The sequence below is a fragment of the Sceloporus undulatus genome, chromosome 7 (genome assembly GCF_019175285.1).
Source record: "Sceloporus undulatus isolate JIND9_A2432 ecotype Alabama chromosome 7, SceUnd_v1.1, whole genome shotgun sequence".
Classification (NCBI taxonomy): domain Eukaryota; kingdom Metazoa; phylum Chordata; class Lepidosauria; order Squamata; family Phrynosomatidae; genus Sceloporus; species Sceloporus undulatus.
The window spans coordinates 19,419,097-19,437,926 of record NC_056528.1 but is presented as its reverse complement, the minus strand read 5'-3'; the positions used below and the strand labels follow the sequence as shown (position 1 = coordinate 19,437,926).

At 43.8% G+C, this 18,830-nt stretch overlaps 1 protein-coding gene across 2 annotated transcripts in view; it reads right to left on the bottom strand.

Annotated features, from left to right (window-relative positions):
- Nucleotides 1-13,771, bottom strand: part of AGPAT2 (1-acylglycerol-3-phosphate O-acyltransferase 2) — a 20,476-nt gene extending 6,705 nt beyond the window's left edge. The window contains exon 1 of one of the 2 annotated variants that reach the window (XM_042478079.1): nt 13,421-13,771. In XM_042478079.1, the coding sequence (XP_042334013.1) occupies nt 13,421-13,635 (215 nt within the window). In that variant the 5' untranslated portion in view covers nt 13,636-13,771. The remainder of the gene's footprint in view (nt 1-13,420) is intronic. The other variant, XM_042478078.1, reaches the window with a different exon arrangement.
- Nucleotides 13,772-18,830: the final 5,059 nt, after the last annotated feature.

Genomic DNA, 18,830 nt, shown 5'->3' with positions numbered 1-18,830 from the left:
GGTCAGCAAAGTGGTCTTCTGAAGAGGGTTGAATGTTGCATATAGATTTCACAATCGCACAACCATTCATCCATACCATTTCCCTGAAAGGGTATTGAAGAACTGGGACACATGTGGCCAAGCAAAGGTCAAAGTTATTAAAGGGAAAGAACACACAAGCTTCTTTTTTACAGCTGTCCCTCTTTATCTGCAATGGTTCCCCAGTTAGGGAATATTCTCTCTTTTAGGGTTCCAAATGAAGCCAACTGTAAGGAAACCTATCATGGGGTTTTCTTGGCAAGATTTGTTTAGAGGCGGTTTCCCTTTTGTCTTCCTCTGAGGCTGAGAGAGTGTGACTTGCACAAGGTCACCCAGTGGATTTCCATGGCTGAGCAGAGGTTAGAGTCCTGATCTCCAGAGTCCGTCCAAAGCTCAAATCTAACTATACTAACACTAATACTAATGCTATATTACTCTAACTACTATATCACACTGGATCTCTACTTCATGCATTAATGATAGAGCTCAAATAGTGGTGGAAGAGAAAATTCAATTAGTTGTAATTGCTCTCCTCCAGAGAGTTGCTGGCAAGCCATGGTCAGTTGTAAGTTAAGAGGACTCCCGTGAGATTAGATTCAATTTCTTTTTCCCTTACATCTGTTAACATTTGGAGCAGCAACAGAGGAGGAGGATTGCAACGAAACAGCGTAAGATTGTAAAATCCTAGAAGCACAGACCATTTTCCTTAGGTTGCTCTGCAGAGTGTCAGGGATGTTCCCTGTAATATGTGAGAGAATGTGAATGAGGATGATGAGAGCCAAGGTGGGTAGTGGATAGATATGGGAAATCTAGTTGGGATTTTTAGGTTCCATAGCCTCCGACGGAAGGCCCTAAACATCCTAAAGGCACCATCTGATCTTAACCTAAGCAGGATCACCTGTTTAGTACTTGGGGGGGAGACTGCCAACTAATATCAGGTGTTGAAGGCTGTATTTCCACCTGAGGCTGAGAGTGTGTGACTTGGGCTATGGATATTAGATGTGTATGAAACATAAATTGAATGTAGGTTTAGACTTGGGTTTCATCTCCAAGATGTGTCATTATGTATATGCAAACACTCCAAAATTCAGGGGGGAAATTCCAAAATCTCCAACACTTCTGCTCCCAAGCGTTTCAGATAAGGGAGACTCAACCTGTATTTCCAGTCTTTTGAAATCGCAGCTAGCAGTTCCTGTTTGAAAATGATTTTATCGTAAAGCCCTTCTGGGATCTTTGTATCCAAAGATACAAAGAAGGATATAAAATAAAATACAGAGTAGGACATAAATAGGATATAAATAATATATAAAATAAAAAAACATACATGCATACATACATATCTGATTCAATTCTGTCAGAAGTCTGACATGTCAGAAAACAGAAAGTTCAGTTTATGAGAACACAGCCTTCCTCACTTTAATCTTCAGTCCCTTTCTTAAAACCTCATTGAAACCTCAGTCCCTCTCTTCTCAGGGTACTTTTAGGGGAGAATGTAGTTCAGATGTTCATACTAGAGCTCTCTTTCAGGGAATTCAAAAGCTTGGGTCCAATTCCAAAATCCAGGATATTCTCAGATGGAACCACAGCAGTTAAAGTCATTGTTGTGTGCCTTCAATTCGTTTCTGACTTATGGCAATCCTAAGAACAACCTATCATGGGGTTTTCTTGGCAAGATTGGTTCAGAGGAGGTTTGCCATTGCCTTCCCCTGAGGCTGAGAGAGTGTGACCTGCCTAAGGTCATCCACTGGGTTTCATGGCTGAACAATCGAATCCTGGTCTCCAGAGTCATAGTCCAACAGCCAAACCATTACATCTCACTGGCTGTTAGGTTTATACCTTAATGAAAGGTTTAGCCACGCTGGCTCCCTAGTCAAGTGATATCAAACTGCTATAATTTTGTAGTGCAGGTACATTCTGACCCAGTTGGCTGAGATCAGCCAGGGCAAAGTCCCCCGGTAATGTTGGGCATGCCCTCAAGTGCCCTTGCTGTATGTTGGCATGAAAGATGAAAAGCTAATGCCAGAGGGAGAGGCGGGTTACACATTACCTGAACAGCAGATGCACCACCTGGCTGCTCAACAACCGCTCTGTTCTCACCTGAGAGAGGTTAGGGTCCACTTCCGAATGCAGAGGAGGTCCAAGATATCCTAGCAAATAACTCAAGCAACTAAACCCAGCCTTCCTTTTGCTGCAAGACTGTCGAAGGCAAGAAGAGCAGGGCTGAGCTGCTACTCTGTTCACACATGAAAGGCTAAGATGGGGAGTCATAGACTAGTCTTACCAAGCTACAAACCCAGGTATTCTGCAGGAGATAGTCCTATGGCTGCGTAACGTGAAAGACCTCTGTGTGATCTTGGGCCCTTCCCAATCTCTTTCTCTTTGCCTAGACTATTCCACAGGGATGTGATTGTACAGATTAAATCAAAGCAGAAAAGAGCAACAAAGGAGGAAAGGAGTGGAACCAATAAAATAAAATAAAAATTAGGGAAAACCGGTTAAGGCTTCCTGACATGAGCGGAGTAAGCAGAGAACCCATGACTTACAAAACGCCGTTGAGTACCTTTTAAAAAAAAAGCAAGCCAACCAACGCACATTGTATTTGATGCAACATTTTCATGTGAAAAAGGAGTGGGTGTGAGAAGGGGAACCGGGCACAAGAGAGCCAAGCCAAAGCGCTGCCAAAAACCACCCCACACACACATCATGACAATCACAATCATCAAATCATAGACTTGGAAGAGACCGCAAGGGGCATCCAGTCCAATCCCTTGCCATGCAGGAACTCTCAATCAAAGCATCCCTGACAGATGGCCATCCAGCCTCTGCTTAAAGACCTCCAAGGAAGGAGACTCCACTACACTCCAAGGGAATGTGTTCCACTGTCGGACAGCCCTTACTGTCTTCCTAAGTTCTTCCTAATGTTGAGGTGGAATCTCTTTTCCTGTAGATTGCATCCATTGCTCCGAGTCCTAGTCTCTGGAGCAGCAGAAAGCAAGCTTGCTCCCTCCTCAATATGACATCCCTTCAAATATTTAAACAAGGCTATCATATCACCTCTTAACCTTCTCTTCTCCAGGCTAAACATCCCCAGCTCCCTGAGTCGTTCCTCATAGGGCATGGCTTCCAGACCCTTCACCATTTTAGTCGCCCTCCTTTGGACACGCTCCAGTTTCTCAATGTCCATTTTTAATTGTGGCGCCCAGAACTGGACACAATATTCCAGGTGGGGCCTGACCAGAGCAGAATACAGTGGCACTATTACTTCCCTTGATCTAGACACTATACTTTTATTGATGCAGCCTAAAATTGCATTGGCCTTTTTAGCTGCTGCGTCGCATTGACTCATGTTCAACTTGTGGTCTACATGGACTCCAAGATCCCTTTCTCATGTAGTTTCATTCAGCCAGGTGTCACCCATCTATATCTGTGCATTTCATTTTCTATCCTAAGTGCAGTACCTTACATTTTTCCGTGTTGAATTTCATTTTGTTAGCTGTGGCCCAGCTTTCTAGTCTATTCAGGTCATCTTGAATTTTGATCCTGTCCTCTGGGGTATTAGCTACTCCCCCTAGTTTGGTGTCATCTGCAAATTTGATAAGTATGCTCCCAATTTTGTTCTCCAAGTCACTGATAAAGATGTTGAATAGTTACATCTGTAAATGTAATAAACAGTAGTATATTAAATCGGTTGAAATAAAATTCCCTTGCTATGATTGGCAGATATTAAAACTACAAAAAAGTAATAGAGAAGGTTAGCTGATAAGGAAGAATATATTTATTAAATTGTATGGGAGTACTGGAGTACATAAATAGCCAATGTGGTATAGTGCTTTGTGGTATAGTGTAAGACTAGGACTGGAGACCAGGGTTCGAATCCCTGCTTAGCCATGGAAACCAATGGGGTGACTCTCTTAGCCTCAAACCTCCTCTGAAAAAATCTTGCCAGAGAAAACCCTGTGATAGGCTTGCCTTAGGGTTGCCCAAAGTAGGAAATGACTTGAAGGCACACAACAACAGCTGGGAGTACATACAGGTGGGTATATTCAGTCACTGAAGCCAGAGCTGTTTATCAGCCTGTTGAATCTGCAAGACCAGAGCTGTGGAATCGGAGTTATGGGCTGCATCTGCACTGCAGAATTAATGCAGTTTGACGCTGCTTTAACTCCCATGGCTCAATGCTATTTTGTTCTAGGACTTGTAGATTTGGGATTTATTTAGACTTCTCTTACCAGAGAGCTCTGGTGCCACCACAAACTACAAATCCCAGGATTCCATAGGATGGAGCCATGACAGTTAAAGCAGTTTCAAACTGCATTAATTCTGCAGCTGCTATGGAGTTGGAAGCAATTTTGAGTGGAGATAGAGTCAGTAGAAATGTACCGACTCTAGTGTCAAAATAAAAACTTACCTTATAACACAATACAGTATGGTATATCTCACCAGACTATCACTTCAAACACCAAACTCTAAATCCCAGGATTCTGTAGGATGGAGTCATGGCAGTTAAAGTGGTGCCAAGCTACTTTAATTCTGCAGTGCGGATGCACCATTAGGCACACTGTGTCATAAGTAAAAGAAGACTGAATTCTTTGAGTGACTCATTCTGGTACATTGGCTTCCTCAAGCGGCACACACATGCGGGGGAACGTCTGTGCAACTCACTCCCTCTGACCCCGTTTAGTCACTGTTCTTTTGTGTAGTCATTTTCTAATTATGGCACACTGAACCTTCACCGAGTACTGAAGGAAGTCTGACCACCTTGGTAAGAATCACCCCATGCCCAAATAAAGGTCGCCATTATTTCATCAGCTCCAAAGCTGGCACTCCGCTGGGCCACGAAAAATCATGTGCAAATTTCCTCTCCAACCGGCTATAAAATTCGAATGTCAAAGGACAGAGTACAATCAAACATACGCAGAGTACTTTCCTGTTTTAATGGAAGAAGCCTTCCTTTCATGCTGGTTTATTGCAGTTCAAATAAATAAGTGCAACGTTCATTTTAAAAAATTATCATTATAACCTAGCCACTGCCAAACCAACACGCACGGCATTTTCTCCTTTTGAACCACCGCCTCCGTCAGCCTTGCTCTCGGCATCCAAAATTAGCTAATTCGGGGATTAAAAAGCACAGCTGGATTAACCCCACCTCCTGCCAAGGTTTATCAAAATCCCAGGGAGGGTATATTTCAAGCATGAAAGGCAATGACACAGAAGTTGCCTTCGTGCCAAGTGTCAGGTTCAAAAGGGCCACACATACCATCGGCACAGAAGCCAGGAAAAAAACACCAACTTTCCAAAATGTTTTTTCAAGGCAACAACAACAACAACAACAACAATAATAATAATAATAATAATAAACTACAATTTGCAGAATCCACTTGGGGGGATTCTGGGAGCCGCAGTCCAAAAAGGGAGGGTCAGATTTTCCCAAATTCTGAAGAACAGAGAGGATCCTAGCAGCACTGCATTATCTAGCCCAGGTTACTTTCCCAGGTCATATTCATCCAAGAGACAACAAACTTGTGGGACACCCTAAACTCCATTTAAAACGATCAACAAACATCTTTTATTATGCCTTTGTATTAATTCAATTTCAGCATCCATGGGTTTTGGTACCAGGAACCAAACTCCAGCACATACCAAGGGTTGATTGTACAAGCTCTTTGAGCAAAGCCCTCTCCGCCACACTGTCTACCCAGGTTTGTCTGTTTGGCCTTCTTTGTGGCTGCTCCCAGACTTGGGAGGCTGGGATGACTCGAATTTTTTTAACTCTATACATAGTTCAATTGTTTTTAAGTAAACACACACACATATTATCCGAACAACACACATTATCAGGACAAACCGGTACAAAGAACTAGGAGGACAGGAGGAAGTGGTAAAGAGACTCGAGTAGGAACAAGAAACTCCTCCAAACTAATTGTTGCTTCTGCACTGAAGTTTTTATCGTTTTAGTTTTTTAAATAGAGATTTCTATGAAATCTCACTTCTATCCAGAGCTTTACAAAGCTCTTCTTTCACTGATTTCGTTCCTTTTCCCCATGCCAATAATGCCATGGGGTTACCAATAATATCTATTCCAGCTTTCTTCCAGTGTGAGAGCCAAGCTAATGTGCTTTCTCACAAGACACATTAGAACAAAACAGTCACCATGTGCAATGGGGTTTAATTAAAGGACTGAAAATATGCCTCCAAGTAGCTTGGACATTGCCAAATGCCTTGTGTACATGTTTTTCAATACTCATGACACATCTCAGTATGTCCTGCAACAGTTTTACATTACACAGGTGTGTTGTTGTCATTGTGTGCCTTCAACCAACATAGCACTATAATTTCACTTTCACTGCCCTGGCATGGTATACTGATTTGACGGTTGCACAACTTATGGTGGCACTAAGGTGGACTTATCATGGGGTATCCTTGGCAAGGTTTGTTGAGAGAGGGTTCTGCCACTGCCATCTTCTGAGGCTGAGAGAATGTGATGCCCAAGGGAGTATCCATGGATGAGCAGGGATTTGAACCCTGGTCTCCAGGAGTTGTAGTCCAATGCTCAAGGCACTACATCAAGCTGACAGCATATGCTTATGATTTTATGAGTAGAAGTACCAGAGTTGCATGCAGTAAGGAACATGTCCTCCAGCCTGAATATTCAACCCATTTGATGCAACAGCCTAATATGACAATTCTTATGGAGAATGATGTACATGTGTGCTATTCAGGAACAGACACCAAAATGTGATTTGCATGGCCAATGTAGAAACAAAATACATAATGGATGTAAAAGACTTTGCTTTGATTTATGAGTGCTCAGCATACACTTGTAAAGAAAACACAAAGTCCACTTTATGCATTTTGTGTTTTGTTTAGAAATGTGGTGCTGGACAAGAATTCTGTGGATACCTTGGTCTGTCAAAAAGAGAAATAAATGGGTCCAAAAACAAATCAAGCCTGAACAAGTCTTATGGCATTAGAAAAGGAAGATGAAACAAAGTGGCAACGTACTGTTTTTCTCTTTGCCTTTCCGCATGATGTTGTAGCGTTTCCATTCCCAAAGAAAAATATGTTTTGACAAAAGGCACGCTTTTACCATGATTCCCGTCTGGATGGAGACCCGAAGTGCTCCAAGAGCATATGGAGAGGCACAGAGAAAGCCATTACTCTCTTGCTCTGTTTCATCTTTCTTTTCTAATGCAGTAAGATTCTCGATCAAGGAAATCATAGCTGCGCTGAGTTTGCAAGATCTGAGCAAGGTTTTTGCTAACAGAGTGACTCGGTCTCTCATTCACAGGGCCCCCATAAGTTCAAGTTGTGAGTTGAGGGAAGGCAAGATGACAACTTGCAGATGGATGGCTTTTTGTTAAGCTTTGCAGTACTCTCAGCCTTTTGGTGTTAAAACATTTAGTACTGCTGAAATTATCTTCCCCATTGCTAGAAGATAAGAATTGTTTTTACTCCTACTGCACCAATTCATTTCTAGAAAAGCTTTATATCTACTGACCTCGGACTTTGGAGGTGTAGTACAGACAGTGTTTTGTCCTCCCTCTCTTTCTCCCTCTCCCAGGTTGGATCTGCTTTCATTGAGGAAACTGTAACAAGTTTCAATAATTATTAATGAAGGTGTCAACTGTTCAGCTGCTAACCAGAATAGCTCAATGGGATCTGTGTGTTTAAAGTGTCAGAGCTGAATTTTATTCACATGAATACATATTTTACTCTGATCGGAGGTTTGACACCAGCAATTCCATGGCTGTTGATTCCCTCTTTTGGAAGCTTCCAAGTCAAAGCAACAATAATTCCCTGCAACAATTTGTACAAAGCTCAAAATCATCATATATAATATCTCCTAGAGAACCTGTTGTGAGAGCACAGCTAGTTTTCCTACTTTATGAAAAGTGGGACCCCCCCTCCAGTTCTTTTGACATACAGAACAATCAGGTTGGTGTGACTCAAAATTGTGCAATCCATTGCTTGCTATCCAGAGTTCCCTAAGTTCTCCTGCCAGTTTCTTCCAACACGTTTTTTAAGGGAGCTAGGGCAAGTCACCAAAGCCCTTACAACTGTGCAAGTAAAGTGTCAGTGCGCTGGAGAGGATTAGCTTCAGAAACCACTTACGTGGGATAACACAGGTAGGCCATCCCTGGTGCAAAGTAGGTGGCGATCTCAGGGACTCATTATCTCCTTGGACCCTAAAAATAGACACACCTTCAAGATATCTCAGGACCTGTTTTTAAACCCATAAAGAGGCCTCATGTCCTACAAGCGCTCAAGTCCATATAATACACACACCCTACATTTCATATATATATGAGACATGCGGCCAAGCAACATCAGAGCGCAGCAAAAATGGCAATGTTCCTTAATGAGAAAGGAAAGACAAGCTCGGAGATGCTGCAGCAATTTGCTTTTGCCTAAGCCTACTGAGAAGGGCAAGGCTGCTTCTTCTCTGAGTCTCCTTTATCTGGTATTCCAAAATCCAAAATATTCCAACATCCAACATCAACCACATGGGTGGCTTATGTTACCTGGAATTCTGAATGACACGACAACAACAACAACAACAGCATTTTATAAAATTACCATTAGGCTGTGTGCATAAAATGTACATGAAATATCAATGAGTTTTGTGTTTTTGATTTGGGCCCCAGGCAGCTCCAAGATAGCGTGCTGTGTATGTATATACAAATACAGGTGTTCTAAAATCCAAAGTAACAACAACAGCAATCCAAAATCCCTGGCATTTCTGGATAAGGGAGACTCAAACTGTACTTTTCCATTTTAAACTCAATCTGCAACAACTGAGGACAAAGCTGAAGGCAAAGAGGGAAAATAATCTGGGGCATCTGAGAAAGTGGAAGGAGAGAACATCGATTGGGACAGTCCCTGCCGAACTGAAACAGTTGAAGGCTATGTATATTTGGAATGGTCAAGGATAATCTCTCTTCCACCGAAACAAATTTATTTATCTATCTCACTTTGGAAGTGCCTAGACCGCACGATCACAAGAAGGTGTGTGTGTCCCTCTTGCACAAACTGACTCACATACACCAGCCAGTGCAATGCAAACAGACTTCTGAAGCTACTTGGGATCATCAAAGTGAAACCACATTCCTGCCCTTACTTGTTTCTTTAAATAATGCAAGGGAGTGAAAACTACATTCCAGGAAAACCACACACCCAGAATGAAAGCTTGCACTCCATAGATTTCAGACACCATAGAAAAGGGGCATGGATTAACACAAAGGCAATGTCAGGGTTCAGCCATGGAAACCCACTAAGTAACCTTGGGTAAGTCACACACTCTCAGCCTCAGAAAAACCCACAATTAGGCCTTGGAGTTGCCATACATCAGAAACAACTTGAAGGCACACAACAATAAAATGCCAGGGTTACTGGAGAGAAATAGGGACACTACATTCATTGTAAAGGCAAAGGTGTTTTGTATTTGGTTGAAAACTAATCTTTCCCTGCTTTCTAAGGAATTATTGCCCCCATGCAATAATTCTGCCATCCCCAAAATGAAATTTTCCTATCTTCCAAATTTCTAGTATTGCAGTAACTTAGAACTTCTGTTGATCATTTCCAAAATACAGTTTAAGGCTGCTGCTACAATGCAGAAATAAAGCAGTTTGTCATTGCATTAACTGCCATGGCTCAGTGCTACGGGGTTTTGAGATTTGTAGCTTTGTGAGCCATTCAGCCTTCCTGGTCAAAGAGCTCTGGCATCCCCCCAAACTACAAATCCCAGGATTCAATAGCATTGAGCCATGCAGTGTGGAAGAACAGACCAAATGTATGTCAGCACAACAAAAAGAAGATGTCGAGGTGTGAACAATGTTCAATGCCTTACTCTTTGCGATGCTAGAAATATGGGGAGTGAAGGAAAATGTAACGGCGGGGCTGAATTCTCATTTGTGGGACTATGTTCTCATTTGTTAAAACTGAGACCAGGGTTTTGAAAAATGGCAAAAACATATTCTCAATTAAACATTTGTTCGTTTTGTTGTCATTTTACAGAATTGTGTGAAATACATAACACAGGTAGAACCCAAAATATTCCTCTCTCCATTATACGAGTGAATTCCATAGCTTCACTGAAGATTGGAGAAAATCAAACATGATAAGAGGAGAAAAAGAGATTGCAAAAAAGCAAAGAGAAGAGAAACGACGAAGAGAAAAATAAATGAAATGAACGAGACAGAGAGAGAGAAGAGGAAAAGCACAAGAGTCCTGACATGGAAGGATCAGCGTTTTAGATAACTGGAATCCTATCATTATATACATTAAATCTAACAGCAGGGGTGGGGAACATCTGGGCCTCCAGATGTTGTGGATTACAGCCCCCACATTCCCCTACTACAGTGGGTGGGGCTGATGGGAGTTGCAGTATATGAAGGGCCCACTGTTTCACAGCAACATCTTCAAACAAGGACCAATTGTTCACATTTCTTGGTACGTACGACTCTCCATCTTTTTATGCTATTTAGAGACTGTGTAAAGAAGAAAAATTAAAATAGGAAGAGAATGCATACAAAGGAAGGGCAAATGTCCACCGGAGAACAAACAAATGAAAGGCAGAAGAGAAACAGCACTGCAAGAGACCAGACAAAAGCTGCAAGGAGCTGAATCAATTCAGCCCAATACCTTATTTTAAATCAACATACATTTTATTTTGGGGACGGAAAGTATCTATGGAATCATAGAACTGGAAGAGATCCCAAGAGTCATCCAGTCCAAACCTATTTTGCAACGGAGGATGCAAAAATTGCATGCTGCAAATGTGGCACCACCACAAAGCCGACCATGCTCCTAGAAGACATTGGAAGCCCTCCTTTTGCGTAAGCCCCACCAAACTAAGATGACATTAAGAGCTCAATCTTATGGAGCTTTACTCAAGACGTAAATCCTGTGTCTGATCAAGCTTACTTACTAGCTGACAGTGCAGTCCTATATATAAGGAAAATGTTGCACGCATTAAAGGTATACGTCAGAGGTGTTTCTAGGCATTAATTCTTTAGTAGAAAACTTGGTGTCAGAGGCAGAAATAATATGGAAACAGCAGGGCTTAGTTCTTACAACACAAAACCAGTTCAGCATTTTTCGGCAGACTTTTGTTGTTGTTATGCACATCCCATTAATTTTTGACTTACTGGTATTGCAGTGCTAAGGCTTATCATGGCATAGGTTTATGGCAACCTTAACCCTATCATGGGGTTTTCTTGGCAGGTTTCTCCAGAGACGGTTTGCCGTCGCCGTCCTCTGAGGCTGAGAGAATGTGACTTAACCAAAGTCACAGAGTGGGTTTTCATGCTCGAAGTCTGATCTCCAGAGTCATACCACTGTTCCAAATTATTGTTAGGACCAACTAGAGGAGACCCATGGAACCAATGGTAACACTTAAGTAAGTTCTACTGGTTCCATAAGTCTACTCTAACGTAACAAGAGTAAGCCTCATCTGGTTCTCCAGATGTTGAACTCCAAATCCCAACATTACTTCTTACTGGGTCCAACGGGAGTTGCAGTCCAACAACATCCGGAGGGCTGTGTGATCCCCATCCCTCATTCAAGCTGCATCATTTAAAACATCATTAAACAAATATTAAAACATAATTCAATTGGAAGCAATTAAAAAACAAGCAAGAGATGAATGCTGACGGTTTAGTTCCTCTTTGATCAGCATCTGTTTAATTCTGCAAACCATGCGCAGCCCAGCTGGATCGTCATATAGCCATGCAAATAAAGTGCAAAATTAATTATGAAACAATCATAATTAAACTCAGCCTCGCACAAGGAGAACGAACCCACAATAGTGTTCAAGCACACAACCACACTTTACTGAGACAAGGCCAGACGTGGGGGTTTTGCAGCAAAGTTACACCATAGGAGCATCCCACTTCACAGCCAGGCAAAGTCAGAGAGACAGCACTAAATAGCCCTTCGGAGCTGCTCCAAGGTCTTATGTGTTTCAGCATCCATCCATCCATCCATCTCCATCTTGCCTCTCCCCGCCATTAAGACTTGGAGGCGTTTTCACACAATCACATTATGGTTCCACTTCAAACGCCACAGTTGCAATGCTGGCTGAGCTTTGCAGTTGTTACTGGCCAAGAAAATTACATCTAAGTCCATGTTTCGTAATGTTACAAAACCCTGTTAGCAATGTGTTTTTGCAACTACAAAACCCAGCCAGTGCAGCATAGTGGTTTAGGTGTGGGACTACAACTCTGGAGACCAGGGTTCGATTTTCAGCTTCGCCATGACACCCACAAAGTCACATGCTCTCAGCCTCTGGAGAAGGCAATAACAAACCTCCCTGAATGTCTCTTGCCAAGAAAACCCCATGATAGGTTCACTGCCTTAGGGTCGCCATAAGTTGGAAATGGCTTGAAGGCACACAACAACTCACTTCCTCGGAAGACAAGGCTGATGCCTTCCTTGCTGTACAGTCCATGTGGTGAAGGCATGGTCTGAGCCAGAAACATGCGCACCATGCGCTTTGCCAAGGACCAGTCAGTTGTTTTTCCAGAGGCTGAGCAACACAGCCAGGAAAAGCCACAATACACAACATGTTCCTTGGAGATGTGCTTTTGTTGCTCTTTAGAGGGCAAACTTTGCCAGGGCTGCCTCCTGACCTTCCCTCCTGCCTTGGCCTTCTCCCTTCTTGCTTTGTGGAAAACCTGGCCAGGCTGGCACCCCTCCCTTCCTCCTTTCTTTCTTTCTTCCCTCCCTCCCCTCTTTCCTTCTCTTCTTCCCTTCTCCCCTCCCTTCCTTCTCTTCCTTCCTTCTCTCCTCCCTTCCCCCATAACTTATTTCCTTCCTCCTTCCCTTCTTTCCTTTTCTCTTTCCTTCCTCCCATCCTCCCTCCCCTTCATTCTCTCCTCTCTACTTAACTTCCTCTCTCTTCCTCTCTCCTTTTCTTCTTTCTCTCCTCCCTTCTTAACTTTTGTTTCCTTTTTTCTCCTCTTTCCTTCTTTCTCTCCTCCCTCCCTTCTTAACTTTTCTTTTTCTTCTCTTCTTCCTTCGTTCTCTCCTCCCTTCCTCTTCCTTCCTTCCTTCTTCCCTTCCTTTTCTTCCCTCCTCTCCTTCCTTCTCTCTCCCCTTAACTTTTCCTCCCTTCCTCCCTCTTCTGCCTTCTTTCTCTTTCTCTTCCCCTTCCCTGCTTCCTTTCTCTTCTTCCTCTTTCCCCTTCCCTCCTTCCTTCTTTCTCTCCCCTTAACTTTTCCTTCCTTCCTCTTCTCCCTCCTTTCCTTTTCCCCTTCCCTCCTTCCTTCTTTCTCTCTCCTTCACTTTTCCTTCCTTCTTCCTCTTCCTTTTCCCCTTTCCTCCTTCCTTCTTCCTCTCTCCTTTCTCTTCCTCTCTTCCCTTTCCTCTTTCCCCTTCCCTGCTTCTCCTCTGCCAGACTCACGTCATGTTCCGGACGGTGCGTCCGTGGTTCCAGAGGAGGCAGACGGGGGCGGTGAGGGCGGAGCAGAGCAGGCAGAGCACGCAGTAGAAGCCCACCTTCAGACGGAAGCGCAGCACGGGGCTCAGCCACCACAACGACGCCAGGCCCACCGCCACCAGCGCCGCCAGGGCTGGGCCCCAAGACCCCCAGGAGGAGACCCCCGCAGGAGCCTCCATCCGGAGAGCCAGGCGGACAGGGGCCTCGGAGAACCAGCAGGGAGAAGGCAGGGCTCAGGGAGAGAGGAAGGCGGCCAGGAAGCCAGCAACAGGCTGCTCCTCCTCCTCCTCCTCTCCTTTGCCCCGGCCCTTAAGCCCAGAAGGAGGAGGAGGAGGAGGAGGCCCAGCAGACACGCCCCGCCCGCCCGCCTCCGTCTCCCCGGCCTTGCCTCGGGCCTTCCACAATCCACACCTTCTTTCAGACCTTCCTTCCTTCCTTCCCACACTCCTTCAGACTTTTGCCTACTCAGCCCTCCATCCTTCCTTTCTTGTAGTTCTCCTTCACCTTCCTTCCTTCCTTCCTTCCTTCCTTCCTTCCTTCAGACTGTTTCCCTCTCTGCTTTCCTCCTTTCCTTCCCACACTCCTGACTTTCCCCCCTTTTCTCCTTCCCTCCCTCCCTTCAGCTTTTCCTTCCCTCTTTCCTTCCCTCCCTCCTTCAGACTTTCCCCCCTTTCTCCTTTGCTCATCTTTCCCTCCCTCCCTCAACTTTTTCTCCCTCCCTCCTTCATCCCTTTCTTTCCCCCCTTCCTGCCCTCCTTCATCCTCTTTTCTTCCTCTTTTCCTTCTTTCCTTCCTTCCCACCCTCCTTCAGACTTTTTCACTGCAGTTCCCAGAATCCCCTGTCTAGCTTTGGACTATATCTCCCAGAGTCCTTCAGACACCTTAGACCTCTCCATGCTCTCTGTAAAGTCTTTGGAGCTGGAGTTATTAAGGTAACAGAAGCCCTTCCACCATGGAGGAAGATTTCAGGGTCTGTAAAATAATAATGGAACATATATATATATATATAGTATATTTAATGGGACTTGAGCATCCATGGATTTTGTTATCCATGGAGGATCCTGCAACCAAAACCCAGTGGATACCAAGGGCCCACTTATGTATAAAATTACATTAAAATATACAAAAAGTGAGATATATATATATGAGTGAAATAGGCCTTCTGACATATCTAATACATGCATACCATATAAATGCCACCCAGGCATGATTATATATTAAATATTAATAAGGATAATGTGTTAATAAGGAATGCACCCCGCCTTTAAAGCCAAGGATCCTTTGCTGAAATGGGCATCTCTTGCAATAAATGCGTCTTGGCAAACCTGTGACCCTGTGGATTTTATTGGACGGTAAGTCCCATTATCCCTGGACAACGAAGGATAATGGGAGTGACAGTCCCACATTTGGAAAGCCACTAGTTTTTTTCCATCCTTGCAGCCCTGTGTGATCCCTTGAAAGATTAAGCTGTTTTAGTTGGCGACTTTTATGGCCCTTGCGCCAAAAGGAGCTGCTGGCTTTGAAGGTTGCCACCACAAGAATCCCTTGTTTGAGCTCAACAAAGTCAAAGGAAGGTTTGGAAGAAACCAGGCCTCTCTGCCCTTCCTACTTTCACCTTTTGAAAAAACAGGACGGCAAAACCTGTTTGTTCAGAAGCTGCAAAGAGAGACAGAAAACATTATCTTTGCTCATCTGGAAACGCCCATTTTTGTGTGTGGTTTTAATACCTGCGTTTATTGGGGTTGATGTCTATTATGGTCAGGCTTTAATCAGATGGCTGCGGCTGTTGTTGATATTATATTTATATTCATATCTCGCTTCACCCCCGAAATTGAGATGCAAAGTGGCTTACAAATTACATACGACACAAAGCCTTTATTACAGTCAACAGGCCTGTTGCAATGATGATGATGATGTTAGTCACAAGCCTACATTTTGAAGATGTTTGTGCTCTTGGTTCAGAGGTTGCTGGAAAATCATCCATCCCTGGATACGTTTGCTGGTTGTTTGAATGGGACTAGATCCAGAGTGATTCCTGATGGGTCACTCGGGGTCCAGATAACCAACCGGTGGGATAATGTGGCTATTTTAGCTAAATCCTCTTCTTTTCTCCTCCTTACAGAATCCTCTCCCCTAGGACCTGGTCTTGGAGACCTCTCCAAGCGTTGGGAGCGCTTTCCAAAAAGAGGACATCCAGACCCTGTGCTTTCTTTCCAGCGTGGGTATTTTTACCCTCGCTCTTAAAGAGGATCGGGTGGTTAAGCTGCTTTAATGCTTTAAAAGAGAAGCAAGCACAGCGATTTGTTCGGAAGATCAAAGCCGGCGTGGCCCCTAAGTCAGCGGTCTCCCTTTTCGGTTTGCACAAGGCATCTTGACACTCTTCAGTCCAGCTCAAGCCACAAAGAACCGTTCTCCGGTCAGGGTCTGCTTTGTCCAAATGCACCTGAGGAAGTAGACTTAATAGTTTTTGATGGGTTTTGCAGGCTATGTGGCCACGTTCTAGAAGAGTTTGTTCCTGACGTTTTGCCAGCACCAAGGGTCACACAGTATATATACCCCACTCACTTCCATGCCAGCATTCTCTGAAGATGCCAGCCACAGATGCCAATGAATGTAAGGAATAAACTCTTCTAGAACATGGCCACATAGTCCGAAAAACCCACAAGAAACGATGGATGCCGGCCATGAAAGCCTTCGACTTCACAGTGCTAAAGGATCTCTCTCTACAAGTACGGTCTTCTTTGTTGTTGTGTGTGCCTCCAAGTCGTTTCCAACTTACAGCGACTCTCAAGTGACCACCTATCAATATTTCCTGTGGTCTTCCAAAATGCACAGGTGCCAGTTTATATTTCTCAGTCACGATGGTTGCAAGATTTGGCCAACGGTTTTGTCTGTGGACTTTGGATGCTGTCACGTGAGGCCACAGTTACTACGTTTTGATGAGGAAGACAAGAGGCCAAGTGGGGAGTTCACTGCACCGCCTTTACTTCAGCCCCAGTAACACATGTGATGTTGTTTGCTTTGATTTATTGCCTCTGTCGGAAAGGTCGCATGCAACAACTTTTCCAAAAGTGATTTCACAAGCAAGTAGCAATGAAGCAAGCAAGCAAGCAAGCAATATTTTTAATGGGAAACATTCTGCCAAGGATAAAGCGGAATATATGAAACCCAAAACCCAGAGTTTAGAAGTAATTTTTGGACTGTGGTATCTGCTGAAGTTTGGTTCCAGGACCCCCTGCGGATACAAAAATCTGTGGATGCTCAAGTCTTATTGCATACAATGGTGTAGTAAAATTGTGGAAGAGGCAATGTGGTGTAGTGGCTTGAGCATTGGATAATGACTCTGGAGACCAGGGTTCGAATCCCCACTCATCCATGGAAACCCACTGGATAACCTTGGGCAAGTCACACTCTCTCATCCTCAGAAGATGGCAAGGGCAAACCTCTGTAGAAACGTGCCAAGAAAACCCCATGATGGCAACCATAGGGTTGCCATAAGTCGGAGACGAGTTGAAGGCACACAACTATGAAACACTATTGTCTTTTCTATTTAATGTTAGGTTCAGTTTAATCATTTTGGCTTCTAAGGAGAGTTCAGTTTTGGTTTGCTCTTAGACCTATTTATTTGTTTGCCAGAGAGAGAAACTGGGAAAATTTTAAAGGAATTGAAAAATGAGATAAGAGGATTAGTCGGGACTCTCCTTGCCAAATTGGGACAGTTGAAGGGTATGGTCTTATGGGGCTACATTTTCTCTATCATTGTAGTCACTCAGCAATGAGGGAAATTCACTCTATGCATGCTCTGGAGCCCTGTGACCTAACCTCACTTCCAATGCAAAAACTGGGCCTGGAGCCGAATGAAACCTGAACACAGAGATGGAGACAATACCCTGTATGTAGCTGGTGTGAAAGAAGCTCATTTGGGTATGTGTTCCCTTAACACCCCTGCAATGGCAGGCCCTGTTCCTTCTCCTTCTGTTTCTGGAAGAAACCGCATTGGGACTTTTTGCCACACCATAGAGCTTAGCAGGGCTAAGACTTGCCAAAACGAAACTAGGCAGGTTTACTGCTGAGCATAGAGAAAACAAAAATTATGACCACGGAAGATATTCATCAGTTCAACCTAGGCAATGAGGAAACAGAAATAGTAAAAGAGCCCCTGTACCTTGGAACAAACATTGTTCAGGATAGAGACTGTGGTTAAGAAATCAGAAGAAGATTAGAACTGGGAAGGCCAGCTATGAAAGAACTGGACAAGATCCTAAAGAATAAAGATATGCAACTGAGCACTAAAGTTAGAAGCACGTAAGCCATTGTATTCCCCATCACCATGTCTGGATGCAAGAGCTGGACAACTGGGAAAATTAATAAAAAGAAAATCAATTCATTGGAGATGTGGTGCTGGAGAAGAGTGCTGAGGATCCCATGGACAGCCGAATGAACAAATAAATGGGTCCTAGAAGAGATCAAGGCAGAAATCTCCCAGTAAACCAAGATGAGGCTGTTGTACTTTGGCCACATCATGAGAAGGCACAATTCATAAAAGACAATAATGCTATGAAAGATGGATGGAAGGAGAAAGAGCATACACCAGATAAATGGACTCCGTTATTAAGGAGGGAGGTCACAGGTTTGCATCTGCAAGAGCTAAGAAAAGTAGTGGAAGACAGGGAGTCTTGGAGATGTGAAGTTAAAGGCTTTCATGACCGGCATCCATAGTTGTTTTGTGGGTTTTTAGGGCCATGTGGCCATGTTCTAGAAGTGTTTATTCCTGATGTTTTGCCTGCATCTGTGGCTGGCATCTTCAAAGAATGCTGGCATGGAAGAAAGTGGGATATATATGTATATATATACACACTGTGTGACCCTAGGTCACACAGACCCTCTCTACCTAGGGTCACACAGTGTGTGTGTGTGTGTGTGTGTGTGTGTGTGTGTGTATATATATATATCTATCTATATATCTCCCCATCCCACTATCTTCCATGTCAGCATTCTCTGAAGATGCCAGCCACAGATGCTGGCGAAATGTCAGGAATATTCTCTTCTAGAACATGGTCACATAGTCTTGGAGATGTTGCCATGAGTCAAGATTGTATTACCAACACAATACAGGAGGCAAGGGAAGGCAAATTTCTATCAGACCGGTGAGGCATGTAGGAAAAGGGCAGACAGAGGCCTCTTTTGTCTCCTGAAGTCAGGCCATGATTTTTTTCTCTTTCTTCCTGCTTATGCAAGAATAGTTGTCTGTTTAGGTCTGGTTCCCCGAGTGAAGCTGTGGAGCAATGGCATGAATCCAGGTCAGGCGGCAAGAGGAAAATCTTCCTTACTCAGTTTGCAAGCAACAAGCTGCTAGCACAGTTGGCCCTCTGTA